Here is a 17302-nt window from a genome sequence, read left to right as displayed (position 1 = left end):
TAAAATGGGGAAAATATGATCTGTTTCAAAGGGTTGTTTTAGAGGATTAGCTGAGGTGATGCATGTGGTGCCTCTGGCTCAGTGTGTGACATAAAGGAGAGCCTAGTATGTGAAAAATAGTCTCAGTTCCAATTACCCTGGAGGCTTGGGGAGCAGAACCCCACACAGTGCTGGAGGAGGGTCTGCACAGCAGTTCTGTGCAAGGACAGGACTGAACATTATCACCTGTTCTGGCTTCCAGAGCACCAGCCTCTGGTGGGTGGTTTCGCTGCTGCAGCAGAGCTGCCATCTCCTGGCAAAAGCCTTTAGTGATGCCAGGATCTCTCTTGTGAACTGAACTTTGACCCTGTAAGTAGCACTTCAGTGGTGTTTCAGTGACTTCCCTGCATCTATTACTTTGCAGTGGCGTAACCTGAAGTTTCTTTACCTCTTTCCTGCCCACCCACATACTCTGTGAATGCTTCATGAACATTTCCTCACTGGGCTGCTATTTGCCAGGGGAGGTTATTTTTTATTTTTTTAATTAATTATTTTTTTATGGTGACATTGGTTAATGAAATCCAATAAGTTTCAGCTGTACACTTTAACAGTAAGGCACTGTGTGTTCACCTCCCATGGTTAGATTTCTTTCTGTCATCACATATTTGACTCCCTTTACCCCGTCTACCACCCCCTTACCATCTCCCCCCACCCGGCCCCGCTCACCGTCTGGTAACCAGGAGTCTATAGTCCATGTGCATGAGTCTCTGTTTGTTTATACTGTTCGTTTGTTGCTTTTAGGTTTATATCCCACATACAAGTGATATCATGTGATTTTCAACCTTTTCTGTCTGGCTTATTTTGTTTAGCATGATTATCTCGAGGTCCATCCATGTTGTCGCAAATGGCAGTATTTCATCTCTTCTTGTGGCTGAGTAATATTCCATTGTATATATGTACCACAGCTTCTTTAGCTAATCATCTATCGCAGGACACTTTCATTGCTTCCGTGTCCTGGCCACTGTGAATGATGCTGCTGTGGACATCGGTGTGCAAATAACTTTTCAGATATGGGTTTTCAAGTCTATGGAGTAAATACCCAGTAGAGGGATTGCTGGATCATATGGTAGATCAATTCTTAGTGTTTTGAAGAAACTCCATACTGTTTTCCACAGTGGCTGTTCCAATTTGCAGTCCCACCAGAGGGTATGAGGGTTCCTTTTCCTCCACATCCTCTCCAGCATTTGTTATTACTTGTCCTGTTGATTATAGCTATCCTAACAGGTGTGAGATGGCATCTCATTGTGGTTTTGATTTGCATTTCCCTACTAGCCAGCGATGTTGAGCATTTTTTCATATATTTGTTGGCCATTTGTATGTCCTCTAGGGAGAAGTGTCTGTTCAAGTCCTCTGCCCATTTTTTGATTGGATCGTTTGTATTTTTATTGTTATTGAGTCGTGCGAGTTCTTTGTATATTTTGGATGTTAGGCCCTTATTGGAGGTGTTGCTTGCAAATATATTTTCCCATTCAAATGGTTGTCTCTTTATCTTGTTGACGATTTCTTTTGCTGAACAGAAGCTTTTTAGTTTGATGTAGTCCCATTCATTTATTTTAGCTTTTACTTCCCTTGCTTTTGAGATCAGATTCATAAAATCCTCTTTAAGTCCAAGGTCCTTGAGTTTAGTTCCTATGTTTTCTTCTATGCATTTTGTTGTTTCAGGTCTTATATTCAGGTCCTTAATCCATTTTGAGTTAATTTTGGTGTGTGGTGATAGACAACAGTCTAGTTTCATTCTTTCCCAGCACCATTTATTGAAGAGGCTTTCCTTTCTCCACTGTGTGTTTTTGGTTATTTGTCGAAAATTATTTGTCTATGTAAATATGTGTTTACTTCTGGACTCTCGATTCTGTTCCACTGGTTCATGTGTCAGTTTTTCTGCCAATACCATGCCATTTTGATTACTGTCACTTTGTAGTATAATTTGAAGTCAGGCAGAGTGATAGGAGGCTGTGTTTTAAAGTGGACAGAGCATAGGCCTCAGGCAAATAATTTAATCACTAGGCCTTCAATTTTGTGTGTGTGTGTGAGAGAGAGAGAGAGAGAGATTGAGAGAGAGAAAGAGAGAGAAGTCTTCCTCTTAATGAGACCAATGTGCTGACTGAGAACATATAGAACATTTCTTGGTGCATAATAAGAATGCAATAAATGTTAGCAATATTAATAAAAATTAAAAATAATAATGCTTTATCCATTCATCCAGGCATTGTTCAGGGGGCTGAATATATAGCAGTGAACAAAAGCGACAAAATCTTTGTGCCCATAGAGCTTATATTCTATTATTTTTATAAATAATTAATAACTAATAACGATATTAATATAGGACTTAGCAAGTGCTTGACACAGATGCTCAAAAAATTATTAATTATTAATTATAAACGTACGTAGGAGTCGAACAGTGGTAGCTATTTTTATGGTTTCGCTATGCCAATGGGCCTGACTTCAGGAAGGGGATCGATGGACTACAGTACACTGTGGGAGAGTGAGTAGGGCAGTTAGGGAACCTGAAGTGATGTCACATGACCTATGTGACCTTTTTATGAACACAGAATGGAGGATGGAGGCCAGAGAAGTGAAGACCTACTGTAGCACACATGTGGTCCTTTAAAATGTGGAGGGCCATCTGAAGGAAGAGACATGCTGGGGACGAGTGGGAGAAGTTTCTCTTGACAAAGGGAAGATTATTTTAAGCAACAGAAGGTGTGTGAGTAGAAGCTGGATGGTGAAGGAGATTTCTACAGTAAACAAATCAAGGCCAGATAAGGGTTCCATGGCACCTGCAGCAGAGCAGGGTTGGCGGGGAGGGGTTGTGGGGGCCCCAGAGGTTGCTGCAAAGGGAAGGAGGCAAAAGAGTAGAGGGAGGGGGCCACAGTCCTTTCAAACACTGCAGCTCTGTTTTTTTTGTTTTTGTTTTTTTCCCGTTTTCTAGATGTTGGTTCTACCTTAGTTGTCAGTGGAGCAAAGGGCTTTGAGGCTGACACAAATTTAGGGAAACCACTTATCTAGAAGACCTATAAGGTCCTCTCCTTAGGGCCTAGGATTCTGAAGATCTTGCTGTTAGCCTGGAACTTCTGTTACTTCCTCCCACAGATAAGATGAGTCCTAGGCATGATTTCCTTATAATTTTCTCTCTTTAAGTCAGTTGTCCATCCTCAATGATCTCATGGTAGCTTGGTTTTTTTTCCTAAGCAGCATTGGGTGTGAAACTTCATCTCTGACTTCTTGAAAATTTTGCCCTTGTGTGTTTTTTTTCTCCTTCGTGACCTTTAGTAGATTAGCGAGGGATGTAGGCTCTTTGCAGAAATGACATTGTCTCTCCTCCACTTGGTTGTGCAGGCTGATGATGCAGTCTTCACTCAGTGAACACTTTATTATGAAATCCATCAACTTCTTGGTAGGTAAGTGGGGCCTCTGGTTATCCAGTTTCTACTACTTCAAGTTCAAGTTCTAGTTTCAAGTTTAGGCCTAATATGTCCACATTTTGAAGAAAGAAGGCATAATGGAAAAGCTGGGCACTTGATATCAAAGTCCCAGAGCCTGGAGTCTCAGCGCCAGCTCTTCTTGGCTGAGTGACCCTTTTCAAGTTGCTTAAGCTCTTTGAGCCTCCATTTCCTCATCTGTAGAATGAGGATCATGATGTCTCAGAGAGTTGGTATAGGACCAGGGAGATTCTGGATGTGAATGTTTCTCTAGCTGCAAAATGCTGCACTTACTGCGTTTGGGTAGAGATGAGATGTTGCTGCTGTTGTCATTATTCTCTTCGAGACCACCAGTGTCTTCTACTCACTAGGATAGTTCCCCTGACAGCCTGGCAGGACTCTCTTCTCTGGGGATCGGAGATGAGATCATGCGTGAAAGTCCCCAGCGTCAGGGTGGTATTGAGGTGCAGGTAAGGTGGTGTGGCCTCAGCTACATTGCCCTCTTCTTATTGACATCTGTGGGCGAACAAGTGCCCTGCTGTGCCTGGGGTGGAGGAAGCAGTTTACCCTGCCTCTGTTCCATCTATGGAGTATATGGAACTGAGGGCTTCAATTATGTATATTCTTCCCTGAATCTCCCACAGTGTCTTATCAGCATGTAGCACACAGTATATACTCAGGGAACACATGCTAAATGAATGAATGCACATTATAAAGGAAGAAATTGAGATGGTGAGAACTGCCTAAAGCGTTTATTGGCTCAGCTACACTAGCAGGAGAACCCAGCCAGACCCAGGTACAGGAGATTTCATGACAAAAGACAATTTTGCCATCCCTAGATAGGTACCCACCCCTGGACAAGGGCTGTCTCTGGTTGCATGTGGATTACACTAGGAAGCTAGAAGTTGCTCTGGGAGGGAAGGGTAGAGGTGAGGGGTTATAGTTTTGAATTTTGTTCGAAAATTTCTCTGCTGCGAGGCGGAGTTAAGCACTTCACAGGGGGATCGCCACATTGGCTCTGCTCACACTCTCTTTCTTATTACTGGGATTTCTCAGCAGTCTCAGGCTTGTCTCTCTCTCACCCCAGTCCTGTCTTGGATGAAAACGCCTAGGTAATACCTCTGGTAGAATCTGGCATCTTTTCCTATCAGACTTGGCTAACCTTGTTTTTAGTGTCAGATAAATCAGACAGCTGGTTATAGGGATTCAGTCTTGGTCATTTGTTTGTCATTCATTCACAAACGTTTATCAGGTACCTATTCTATGCTAGACTCTATGCTAGGTGTGGGGCTAAAAGATGGGAAAGACACAGACCTTAACCTCAAGAAGGTCATAGTCTGGTAACGACAAGTTTATATAAAAATGTGGCAGATGAACACATTTTAGGTTTTTGGGAATTCACTATTTTGGGCAATCATTGCTTGGGAATATGAGTGTTTTATAGAGGTAGATGGTTTCCTCTGAGCAAGAAGGAAGGCTGAAGAGGGAAGAGCTGCTCAAGAAATTTGAAAAGCCCATGAAGGTTTTCAGTACTGAGAGTATTTGTCATCTCTGTCCTGGGTTGGCTCTGGAGCTTCAGAGAGTTTGTTGAGTTCCCAAGCCCTGTTTTTAGTCTTTTTTTTCCTATTTCCCCACTCTGCCCTGGAATAGTCTCTCCTCATTTCCCACATTCAGTTCCTCAGATTCCCTTAGGCTTTGCCAAGGTGACAGGCTAGGGAGTGAAAAATATTGCGGCAGGTGACTGCTGGCTTCCTCAGCTGCCCGGAAGGACAGCTGGGAGAAGAAGAGAAGCCTGGAAGCATGGAGAACATCTGACTTCTAAACCACTTTTCTATGTCAGTAGCCAGGCACAGAGCTGACCCCAAGGGCGGGAGGGAAGTGCTGTTCCCTCACATGAAATGGCCCTTTGCCCCACCTTCCCAGCTTCTATGAAGCCTCAAGCCTCCCCTGACCTCCAGCGAGGCCACATGCCCTGGCAGAGGTCTCACAGCGCAGGTATTTCATCACAGCATATATCTCAGTTGTTAGTTAAATGAGTGTAGGTGATTGTTTGATAACCATCTATCTCTCCCCGCTCCCACCCTCTCTAGACTCTAGAGCTCTATGAGAGCAGGACCCATGTCTGCTTTCTCTCACCAGCAAGGCTAGTGCCGACATGCTGACCATTTTATGGAATGAGTGAGTGGATCTGGATAACTGTTGCCCTGCCTGGTGAGGGAGAGTGGCCTGGGCCAAGTTCTGGTGGCTCAGCCCAAATATGAGCCCCTGGCAGTGCTGGGGCCCTTCCCTAGCCCAGCCCCACAGAGATTCAGGGCTCAGTGGGGACCCTGAACCTGAAATCAATGTAGGGGCCTGCGTGGCTACCCCATGGGCCGAGATCTCAGCCAAGGCCCTCTCTGCTCCCTGGGCCTATTGCTTCAGCAATAGCACCCTTCCCTTGGTCCCCCACTGCCACTCTTTCCTGCTGTTCACATACAGTTCCTTCTGCCTGGAATACCCTTCCCACCTTCTCTGTATGGAGAGAGCCTGCTCATCCTTCAAGGTCTGGCTCAAGTACTTTCTCTTCTAGGAAAACTCCCTGACCTTCTCAGAGAGAATTTACTGGATTCCCTGCCCCAGGGGTATCTTGTGTCACCTATGATATTGGACTTGTCACACTCCCTTAGGATCCTTTGTTAAGGAGTTGTTTGTCCTTCCTCTGGATTCTGAGTACCTCCAGGCAGAACCCAAGCATCACACCCTTTTGCTCCCAACCCTTTCTAGCTGTCTGGAGGCTGGCCAATAGCATGGGCTGATTAAACGGTGGTTGGAAAGATGAAGTTACTTTGGGGGGTCATAGCAGCATCAAGCCACCCTAGGTAGTAAGGAGTCTTGGAAAGCAGGTAGGGCCTAGCCTTTCCTTGCTTATCTTGCCCTCTTGGGTCTTTTTACCATCTAGCTCTTGGTCTGCTGCCTAAGAGCCTAGGATGGCACCAACAGGCCTGAGTGGGCTCTTGGATTCTGACTCCATCTTAGGTGGCCCCTGTTCATGCTCCCAGACACCCACCGCCAGCGGGCTAGCCTGCTGACCTGCCACATTCCTGAGCCCCAGCCAAGCCCAGTAAACCCCTTAGTTTGTAACAGTTAGCAAAGTAGGGAGGAGAGAGTAGGGAGAATGTGCTTCCTCCAGAACAGCCAGAGGGTTAGGACTAGCCTCAGGCATTTAATACTCTACTCTGATGGCTCATGGTGCATTTGAGGCCTCTTGGGCAATGCTAAGTCAAGACACAGGGTCTTGGCTTTCCTCCAGGACTCAACTGTGGCTGAAGTATCAAGGGACACATTCCCCCTTGGCGACAGAGATGGGCTCAGACCTCTATCCAGGGCCTTCCCCACCTTCCACTCTCACTGGGCACACCCAGTGAATAGGCTCAAGGGAGAGCCATTGTTAAGAAACAGCAACCCTCCAGGACTCTGCTCAGGGAGGGGCCTGTGGGTGTGAGAGGAGGCAGGGAACAGAACTGAGTGCTAGGCCTGGGCATGAGCTGTCCTATCTCTCCCCAGGGCTGGAAGCTATGTTGTCCTGTCTCATTAGAGGAAAATGACAGGGTAATTAGGCATAGGTGGTTTAATGGCTAGCTCAGGGGCCAGAGGCTCCCTGGTCCTATCCTGGATCCTGGCCATGCTGCTGCCTTGCCTTTGGGGCTCCGGGCCTGGCCCGTCTATCACAGTGTGCCCACCTGTGCTCCTTCACTCATATAGCAATGTCCAGCTCCTTCTTTGAGTGATGAAGAGTCAGAGTTGCCCATGCTGTCCACCTGTCATTTTTTTGGAGCAAATTTCTCTTTAGTCATAAGTCCTTACATTTGCATAGGACTTCTTGGTTTATAGAGCCTATTCACATACATTGTTAGCCCATTCAATCTTTCTATTAACCCTGTATGTGTGCATGGCATGGTTTGTATATTTCTATTTTATAGAAGGAGAAAAATTAATCTCAGAAGGAGTCAAGTCTCAAGACTAATAAGCTAATAAGGGATCTGGCCTTTGACCTTTTGATTCAACAGTTAGTGTTCCAGTTATTTTCCCCAGAAGCTACCTCCTTTTATATTGCTCCCCCAAGAGATACCACTGGTTCCTCAGTGCCACCAAGAAGCAGCTCACAGCCAGTCAGGCTGGCTCTGCTTCCTCCTCTCTCCTGAGAGCCTTAGCAGGATGCAGTTTCTCTGCATACAGGCTGGGCTTTTAAAAGCTTTCTCAGATGGGGACTTGGACAACTGGTGCTTCAGTCCCGGCTGAATTGTAGAGTGAAGCAGATAAGCCCCTCCCCTTTTTGACATTCAGCCACCCCAGCACTGGAGCTAGAACTTAGACTTTTCAGAGGAGTCCCATGGGAAGTGCTAGGGGCCGGGAGTCACTTGAGGGGCCCCAGCAGGACACCTCTTTTCCTCTTGGACAGAATGTTTCCCCTTTCCTTCCTGTCTCTCCCTTCCCCTCTCATTTTCATGTTGGTTGTTGGGCAATTGCAGCATCTTGGCCAACTATTGGATAAAGAAGATTCCCTGGGTCCCCCCTCAGACTCACTATTATATCTCCCCTCCTGTCCTCAGGTGTCCTCCTTGACACATGGGATTCATTCTCTGCCTCAAGACAGTAAAGCAGCTCAACTGTTCAGAGGAGGAGGAGGAGAGAGGACAGGGCCAAAAAAGAGACGAAAGAGATCTCCACAGACACCTTAGATTGTTTCGAGGCAGCTCTCCACTGTTTTCTTTAAAAAAAAAAAAAAGAAGTCAGTTTTTCTAGAGAGGTAGCAGAAGGCCACCATGGTGTCAACCTCAGCCAATGGACCAGTAGACACTGGGCAAGGAAGCAAGAAAGATTTAGGAGGGGACAGCCAGAAAGGATAGCCCTGGCCTCTACGTCTCAGCTTCCTTGGTGCTGGTGCAAGGGCTGTTGGTAGGGAGGGAAAGCAGGGCATGTGGGCACTGAGACAGGTAAGGGGCTGGAGTGTAGGGGCGATACAGGTATGACCTCTTTAACCTGGAAGGTGTTATGATATTCTCAGCTGATGACCTCTCAGGCTGCCTAAAGTGTCCATTAAGGGGAGACCTGCCCTCCCACCAGTCTTTGGAGTGGAGGGCCCCCACACTCACCATGCTGGCTCTGAAATCTTGCAGATTTTTCTAGGCCTAGTGCTGAGGTCAGCAACCCAAACCAGGATGAGGACTTCCCCAGATAGGGCCCTGGCTGGCCAGCAGGTCAGAGACCCCCAGGCAGTATGGCTTGAGGTGGCCTAAATGCAGAGCAGGCCTTGGTCCCTCATGTCCAGCATCCCTCTCCCCTTAGCGAGCTGTCCAACTCTCACCGCTGTCTGTATTCCAGGAGTGATTTGGGGACTGTGGGGCAGGTTGATTAAAGCAACCCTACAGGTGAAGTTGCCAAACTGGAATGATTACGTGTCTTGTAACCTGACACCTGTCTTAGGGGCTGGAACAACACCTGAAGTCATTCATGAGCCCTTTGCCTCAGAACAGGTGACACACCCAAATGTTGCAAAAGCCTTCCTGCCTGAATGATTTCCACCCATCCGGGTGTTGTCAAAATTCTCCCCTACCCGCCAGGAAGTTTCACGACTTCTCGTTTGTCTGGGTGCTTTTTGTTTGGGGTTGTGAGAAGTTGGAGTTTGGGGGTGGGTTGACAAAGTTTACTGCTCAGTGGACCTGAATCGTTCTCAACCCTTAAGCAGACAATATAAAGCTGGCCTCCAGGAGTGAATCTGTCCTGTGTGGGGCTCACACACAGAGCACCAGCCAGCATCCTACCCGAGAGCTTCTTGTCCCTGCCTCACCAATTATTTAGCATTTTGAATAGCACCGTTGGTGCTATGGCTTTGACCCAGGTCTTCCCTCTCCAGAGAGTCACTTCTGATTCACATCCTGCTGCATCCTGAAGCCTCAGCTGCTCGTGGCCTGGGGGTGTGAGGGCAAGACCTAGGAACCACAGAGCCACGGAGCTGGAGGAAACTTGATCAACTGTCTTCTGTTCCTTTTGTGAGGGAGGAAACCAAATTCTTCAGAGGCAAAACCAAGTACCCAAGATCACACAGTAAATTAGTGTCAGATGCTGAACAAATCCAGATCTTTCTCCATTTCTTAGCCTTGACCCTCCTTGGAGACCAGCCCAGGTTAGACTTGCATGTTGGCCCTTCCATTGATAACATGCTTCTACGTGCCATCTCTTTAATTCTCACGATAACCCCATGAGAAATATTTTATTACCATTTGACAGTTGAGAAAATCATAGCTCATGGCTCATGAAGTGACTAGCCCCCAAATCATACCAAGTTTTTGGCAGACTTGGGGCTTGCACCTGGTTCTCCTACAACTACCAGCCATGTGAAGAGGCTAAATGTAATACAAGTATCTGAAAGTCTCAGAACACGGTCTGGGGAGATATAGCTCATGGAAGACCCCAGTGACATCTGAGCAGGAGGAATATAAGGTGGATTTAACTGATTGTTGGCCAATCTCAGCTGTTTAGTGCAGTGTGTCCTTGATTTGTCTCTGTGCACTAGAGATCTGAGGGTAGAGTCAAGTGCCTGTGATCTCAGAACAGGTGACTTGAGAGGATGGGCTACAAACACCCAGGTGGGCACTGCTCTTTTAAGGAGGACACCGCAGTGGGGAAGTGAGAGGCTAGTGAGCCACCCTGGACCAGGCTTTCCCTAGCCTTGGTTTTCCTACGTGCCAGGTTTGCATCTCCTTGCTGGGTGCAAAGGTGATGAACCAGGAAAGAGGTAAGGGGCAAGAATGCTCCTGGGTACGGCTAGTTGAAGGATGATTACTCAGCCCTCGTGACTCCAGCTCTGGCCCAGCTCCAAGGTGGGTTTGGGAGCCTGAGGAGAGGCCTGGGAAGGAGGCACATGGGCAGGATGTAGGCAGGGCTGCTGTGATGCTGGAGGAGGAGGCTGCAGGGTCTACAGGTAGAGGCACAGAGGCCTGGAGAGAGCAGAGGGCCCACTCCTCCCAGGGACCAGGTGGGAACAGCCACTGGACCCCCTATTCATCAAGAGGCAGCCTCGGGCTCCTCAGCCCATTCCTGTTCCCCCCTGAGTGCTCTTTCTCCTTTCCACCCATCCCTTTTTTTTTGTTCTCCCTCCTTTTTTTCCTTTTGCTCTCCTTTATCTCTTCCTCTCTTTCTCCAATAATTTTTCCTATTCTTCTTTCTTTTGCTCTTGTTTCCAGAACATGGGTCCAGATTAGAGGCAGTTTTGCCATGTAGCTAACAAAGCCCAAGCCACAGAATCTCTCCTTTGCATGACCCCCATGATATGTTCACAAGGTCATATGTTTTTGCAAATTTTGCAACAGATTTTTGGGCTATACTCTTTCCTTTAAGAGGGCCCCTCAAGATGTAAAGCTTCAGGCCTCACAAAACTTGGCTGTCTGTTGGTCAGGAGCAGCCTGGAGTCCTACATCCCACTGTGACTGTGGGCTTTTTATTTAATCTTCCTGAGCTGCACATTTCTTCATCTGTAAAATGGAGATCATAATAGCACTGACCTCATGAGGTTATGAGGATTAAATGCAATAATCTCTGTGAAGTGTCTGGCACCTAAAAGAGACTTCATGAATGAAGCTGTTACTTCTATTCATTTCACAAAATGTGTATTTATGGAGCTCCTGCTAGAGCCAGCTCTTGTGCCAGGCACTGGGGATTGGGAGATAAAAGACACAGGCCCTGCACACACATCGCATAGTCTGCTAGAGGGGATATGACACGACCTTAAATCTGACTAAATTAGGAAGATGTCCTAGAAGAGCTGAAAAGAAAACTCTTTGTGGCAGGGAGGGGTCAGAGATCCTTTTTCATATTTTACCGACCCCTCTTCCCCTCCTTTTCTTCCTTCCTTCTTTCCTCTTTCCTTCATTTTCCCCCAAGGACATTTTTACATAGGTATGTAATTTACAGGACAGCATTTTAACATCTAGTTGTTTCTGATCGTACATTTGATCTTAACATCAGCAGCTGTCCACCTATCCATCCACATGCGTCCACCCATCTACTCATCCAACAAATATTTTCTATTGTGTTTTCAGGCCCTGCGGTTAGACACTGTGGTTGGAGAAAATAACTCTTGCTTTAGAGAGCTCAGTCTGCTTATGTGCTGCACCCCTATTAAAGCAGGAACTTCTAGAGGCAGCCAGCCCTCTAGATACTTCCTGCTCAAGGCATGTCGGTGCAATCAGAAACATCGGCATCAACTGGGAGCTTGTTAGAAATCCAGAATTTCAGGTGCCCCTTGCCCCAGACCTACTGAGTCAGAATCTGCATTATAAGATCCCTAGGTGATTTGTATGCACCTTAAAGTTTGGGAATTAGTGTTCTAGATCTCCTCCCATGCTCAGGAGTGGGTAGAAGCTGTTATTTTTGGAGGGAGCTGAATTCAGAGACTGGAACTTGACATGGATGAACCCCTGGCATTCCTTTCAACCAGCAGAGTCTGTGTTTCTTTCTTCTGAGCCCAAGTAACTTGAGATCAGTAGCAGTGATGGACCTTTTTGTTCGAGCCTCTCCCAGGAAATTAAGTGGAGAAGGCAGCTGGTGGGCTTGTACTGCCAAGTGGCTCTGAAATGCAGAGGGTAGAGAAGGCAGCACTTGTCTATGGGGATGGCAGGGGCATCTCGGCTCACTGTGAGCCGTGCAAGTATGTCTCTCTGTTGATGCACTAACTTACTGGAGGGGATTTTCACTGCATAGGAAACCTTCTCCCAAGATGTGGTTTAGGCCCCAGGCTGTAGACAGAGCCTCAAATATCTGTACCAAAGAACTAGCGAAATTGAGAACCCACAACCCTGACTGATCTCTGTTGTGTGGGAGCTGACCTTCCTCTGTGGCCCTTGCCAGGATGAACTTCCACAGGTGTGGGAATTAATACTGGGGTGGAGTGAGGGAGGACAGGTGTGTCTGATAGAATGGCAGGACACATTTGCTTTAATAAGCCACAAAATTAAAAAGTAGCTAACAGGTAATATGTGCTCCTGTGTTCCAGGCTTTTATGCCGGTGTGAAGAAATCACATTTCCTCATTTAGCCTTTGCAGCCTCTCTAAGATATGGGTACTTCTGATACTTCCATTTTACAAAGGAGGAAACTGAGGCTCAGAGAGGGTTGGGATCCAGGTCTGTGTAACCTAGAACACCCAGGCCTTTCCACTACGCTGTGCATGGGTATGTTGTAGCCGCCAGCCCCCGAAAGACACACGGATCACCAGAAATCAGTGAGTTATAGGAAACATACTCTTAATTCAGCCAGATGGGTCTACCAGGGGTACGCAGACCCCAAATTAAGCAGCCCCGAAATGTAGAGGTACAGGGTTTTTAAGCTCTAAATCCCATTCCTCATTCTGTCTTAAACACAAAGGTCTATTTTTCTCCTATTCACTACCTGTCAACCTACAGGTCAGGTGTGCAAGCGGGGGTACAGAAGCAGAAAGCTTATTGTTAGAATGTTATGTTCCCATGGGTGATAGCCTATGTTCCTATGGGCGATAGCTAATGTTCCCATGGGCGATAGCCAAGCAGTAATTTTCCAACCAGAACAGGTAGACCCTGCATGGATTGTGCAGAGAGTCTGTAAAGGACTCTCCAGTCCTCCAAGGACCTTGAAAAGCACTCAGGCCCTGAAGCACCAGGGTTCTGGTGGATCTCCCTGGGTTCTAAGAAGCAGTTTCCACATTGCCCATTTAATTTGCAATGAGTCTCAGAAAAAAAAAAAAAAATCCTTGTCATCCAGCCCCATACCCCAAATTTGGCAAAGGATAGGAATGGATTTCAGATTATTTCTGAGTCTAGCCTCTTTGTTTTCATTTGTTTCTTAAAGATACACTGAACTTCACCCTGGAGCAGCCCAATAGTTTAAAGAAGTAGAGAGGGCAATTGGCTGGGAGATATTGCTTTTCATCCTAACTGTGCTATCTATTTGAGACCATAAATGTATTGTACTTCAATGATTATTTTTTAAAGAGTATGGCTAGAATCAAATAGTATAGATGGAAACTTCATTACATTTATTTTCTCAGGATCCAGATAATCAACAGCATATTCATGGAATAACCTTCATGCACAGCTTTAAATCTTAACTATAATGGCTCTCTCACCTACCAACTTGGGCATGTTATTTAACTGCTCTGTGCCTCACTTTATTAATAAGACCTACCTTCTAGGGCTGTTGTGAGGATTAAGTGACTTAATATTTGTAAAGTACTTACAATGGTCCCTGGCACACAAAAAGCGCCTTATAATCATGTCAGTGAAGTGAAAATAATTATTATTTTAGTCATAGCTTAGATGAATCATTACCATCAGAATGTATTTCTTAAATTTTATTTTAAAAAATTTCAATTGCAGTTGACATTCAATGTAATGTTTCAGATGCACAGCATAGTGGTTGAACATTTGTTTTACTTACGAAGCGATCGCCCCTGATAAGTTTAGTACCCACATGACACCATACAGTATTACTGATTATATTTCCTATACTATACCTTACATCTCTGCAATTATTTTGTAACTACCAATTTGTACTTCTTAATGCCTTCACCTTTTTCACCCAACCACCCAATCCCTTTCCCATCTGGCACCCACCATCAAAATGTTCTCAGTATCTATGACTTTGTTTTCTGTTTCGATTGTTCATTTATTTTGTTTTTTAGATTCCATATATAAGTAAAATCATATGGTTTTTGTCTTTCTTTGTCTGACTTATTTCACTTAGCATAATACCCTCTAAGACCATCTTGCAAATGGTAAGATTTCATTTTTATATGGTTTGTAAAAAACTATATTTTTTATAATTCCTTATATATATGTACCACATCTTCTTTATTGTCTATTGATGGACACTTAGTTTGCCTCTAGATCTTGGCAATTATATGTGAAATGTCCTTCTTTGCCTCTTGTTATAACCTTTGTTTTAAAGCCTATTTTGTCTGATATAAGTATTGCTACTCCAGCTTTTTAAAAAATTTCCATTTGCATGATATACATTTTTCCACTCCTTTACTTTTATTCTATGTGTGTCTTTTGATCTGAAGTAGGTCTCTTGTAGGCAGCATATGTATGGGTCCTGTTTTCTTATCCATTCAACCACCCTTTGTCTTTTGATTGGGGCATTTAAATCCATTTACATTTAAAGTAGTTATTGATAGGTATGTGGTTATTGCCATTTTATTATTCATATTTTTGATATATTTCTTCTTCTTAAATAAATCCCTTTAACTTTTCTTGAAATACTGGTTTGGCAGTGATGAACTTCTTTAGCTTTTTCTTGTCTGGGAAGCTCTTTATCTGTCCTTCGATTCTGAATGATAGCTTTGCTAAGTAGAGTAATCTTGGTTCTATATCCTTGCTTTCATCACTTTGAATATTTTGTCCCTTCTGGCCTGCAAAGTTTCTGTTGGGAAATCAGCTGACAGCCTTATGAGTGCTCCCTTGTGGGTAACTAACTGCTTTTCTCTCCTTGCTTTTAAGGTTCTTTCTTTGTCTTTAACCTTTGGCATTTTAATTATCATGTGCATGGGTGTGAACCTCTTTGGGTTAATCTTGTTAAGGACTCTCCATGTTTCCTGGACTCATATGTCTATTTCCTTTACTAGGTTAGGGAAGTTTTCAGTCATTATTTCTTCAAATAGGTTTTCAATCCCTTGTTCTCTCTCTTCTCTTTCTGGTACCCCTACAATGTGAACATTGGTATGCTTGATGTTGTTCCAGAGGTCCCTTCAACTATCCTCATTTTTTTTATTCTTTTTCCTTTTCGATGTTCTGATTGGGTTTTTTCTGCTACCTTGTCTTCTAAATCTCTGATTTGATTCTCTGCTTCATCTAATCTACTATTGATTTCCTCTAATGTAGTCTTCATTTAATGCTTTCTGTCTTCATTTTTATGTTTCCTGTCTCTTTGTTAAAGTTCTTACTGAATTCATCTACTGTTCCCCTAAGTTTATTGAGCATCCTTATAACTAGTGTTTTAAACTCTGTGTCTGGTAGATTGCTTGTCTCCATTTTGTTTAGTTCTGTTTCTGGAGCTTCATTCTGTTCTTTCACTTGGGATATGTTTCTTTGTCTCCCATTTTTGGCTGCCTCCCTGTGTTTGTTTCTATGTATTAAGTATATCTGCTAGGTCTCTTTGGTCTTCGCAGAGTGGCTTTATGTAGTAGATGTCCTATGAGGCTCAGTGGTGCAGTCTCCTGAGCCAGGTGTTCCAAGGGTGTTCCTTGTGTGGATTGTGTCTGCTGTAGTTGAGACTTGATTGGTGTTGATACATCAATGGGAGGGATTGACCCCGATGCTGCCTTGGTGTGAGAAATTGCTCTGACTACACAGTAGGTGAGTTGTCATGCAGGAACCGACCCCACAGAGCAGGACTCATATTAGTGAGGCTCTGGGGCCCACCGAGTCTACCTTTTGGGTGTGTTATTTGTGGAGGTGGTTGGTTAGTGCTCTGATTGGGTCTGAAGCTGGCCACTGGGTATGTTGGTTCTGAGGCCTTTTGTTAGAGGTTATAGTGCAGGCCAAGGCAGTTGCTGCCTGTGCCTGGCCCAGGGCCACCTTGTAGGAGCTATAAAGTGCTCTTCAGATGGTTGCCATTGGTGCTGACCTTGGAGGCACCTGGGAGAAGGCTAAGCTGTGAACCTGGGTTGGCTGCCAATAGTGCTGGGCTTGGGGTCACTTAACAAGAGGTACAGGGCTTGCCAAGTCCAGATGCTGCTTTTGGAGTTTGTGAACCTTTGAAAGATTTTGGGAAACTCCATAGCATGAATCAAGACAGATCATTTGTGTAGAAGAGCTGCTAGAAGAGGTTGGGCAGGCACTTGAGTTGGGTAAGGCAGGGTCCTAGGGAATCAACAGGTTGTGTTGAATGGTGTTAACCAAGTTTATGGAGTACTCAGACTTGGCACCTGTCTGCGTGCACCTACTGGATGTGTAGGGGGAGGGCTCAACAAAGGAACAATGACATCTACCAGCACTCTGCCCCCAGAATAAGCTGCCCTGACCCCTACTCATTCAGCTCTCACTCTCAAACTAGTCAATTTAGTTCTTCCCCATATGTCTCTGGCACTTTTTTGAGCTGCTGGCCAGTGCTGGAGCTCAGAGTGAGTGAGTCCATGACTGAGTAGGTCCATGCACAGGCCCCTTAAGAGGAACGCCTGGGACTCCAGCAGCCCTTTGTCTCACTCAGGTGCAAACCCTGCTGGTTTTCATAGAAGTTATGGGGACTTCCTGACACTGGAGATCTGGGCTAGGGATTCTGGCATGGGGCTGGGACACCTCACTCCTCACAGGGGAACTCTACAGCTGAGATATCCTTCTCATTTCTTAACCACCACATCATGGGTGTGGGAAAAGCCAATTCTATGTCTTTGACTCTCCTGCAATTCTTGATGTGGCTTCTTCTTTACATCCCTGGTTATAGGACTCCTACTCAGTTAGTCTTCAAGTGGTTCTCAATGATGGTTGTTCTGTAATTTAGTTGTAATTTTGATGTTGTCGTGAGAGGAGGCGAGCACAGCATTTACCTACTCTGCCATCTTGACTGGAAATCTCTTCAATGGTGCTTGTTTTTTATTCAGACTTCCAGCCCCATCTTTTGCCATTTGTGTGGATGAGGGCAGGATCCTTATCTTACTGGGCTTAAGTTAAAATGTCTGCACACATTCTGCCCCACAGTGTGGTTATGAGGATGGAAAGGGAGGATGCATATGTGAGGGCTTTGTTCACTATGCAGAGCACTGTCAATGTAAGGGACCAGTTTCTTACATACTTATATACTTGTTATACTTACATACTTATATACTTATATAAGTAT

General features: G+C 45.2%; 1 protein-coding gene across 1 annotated transcript in view; it reads right to left on the bottom strand.

Moving 5' to 3' along the window:
• Positions 1 to 8813, bottom strand: part of TMPRSS4 (transmembrane serine protease 4) — a 42457-nt gene extending 33644 nt beyond the window's left edge. Inside the window, exon 1 of the mRNA XM_039888035.1 lies at positions 8591 to 8813. Coding sequence (XP_039743969.1) covers positions 8591 to 8593 — 3 coding nt within the window. The 5' untranslated portion in view covers positions 8594 to 8813. The remainder of the gene's footprint in view (positions 1 to 8590) is intronic.
• Between the last annotated feature and the right edge of the window lie 8489 nt (positions 8814 to 17302).

This window comes from Pteropus medius, unplaced genomic scaffold, assembly GCF_902729225.1.
Source record: "Pteropus medius unplaced genomic scaffold, Ma_sr-lr_union100, whole genome shotgun sequence".
Classification (NCBI taxonomy): Eukaryota; Metazoa; Chordata; class Mammalia; order Chiroptera; family Pteropodidae; genus Pteropus; species Pteropus medius.
This window is presented reverse-complemented; position numbering and strand designations above follow the sequence as displayed.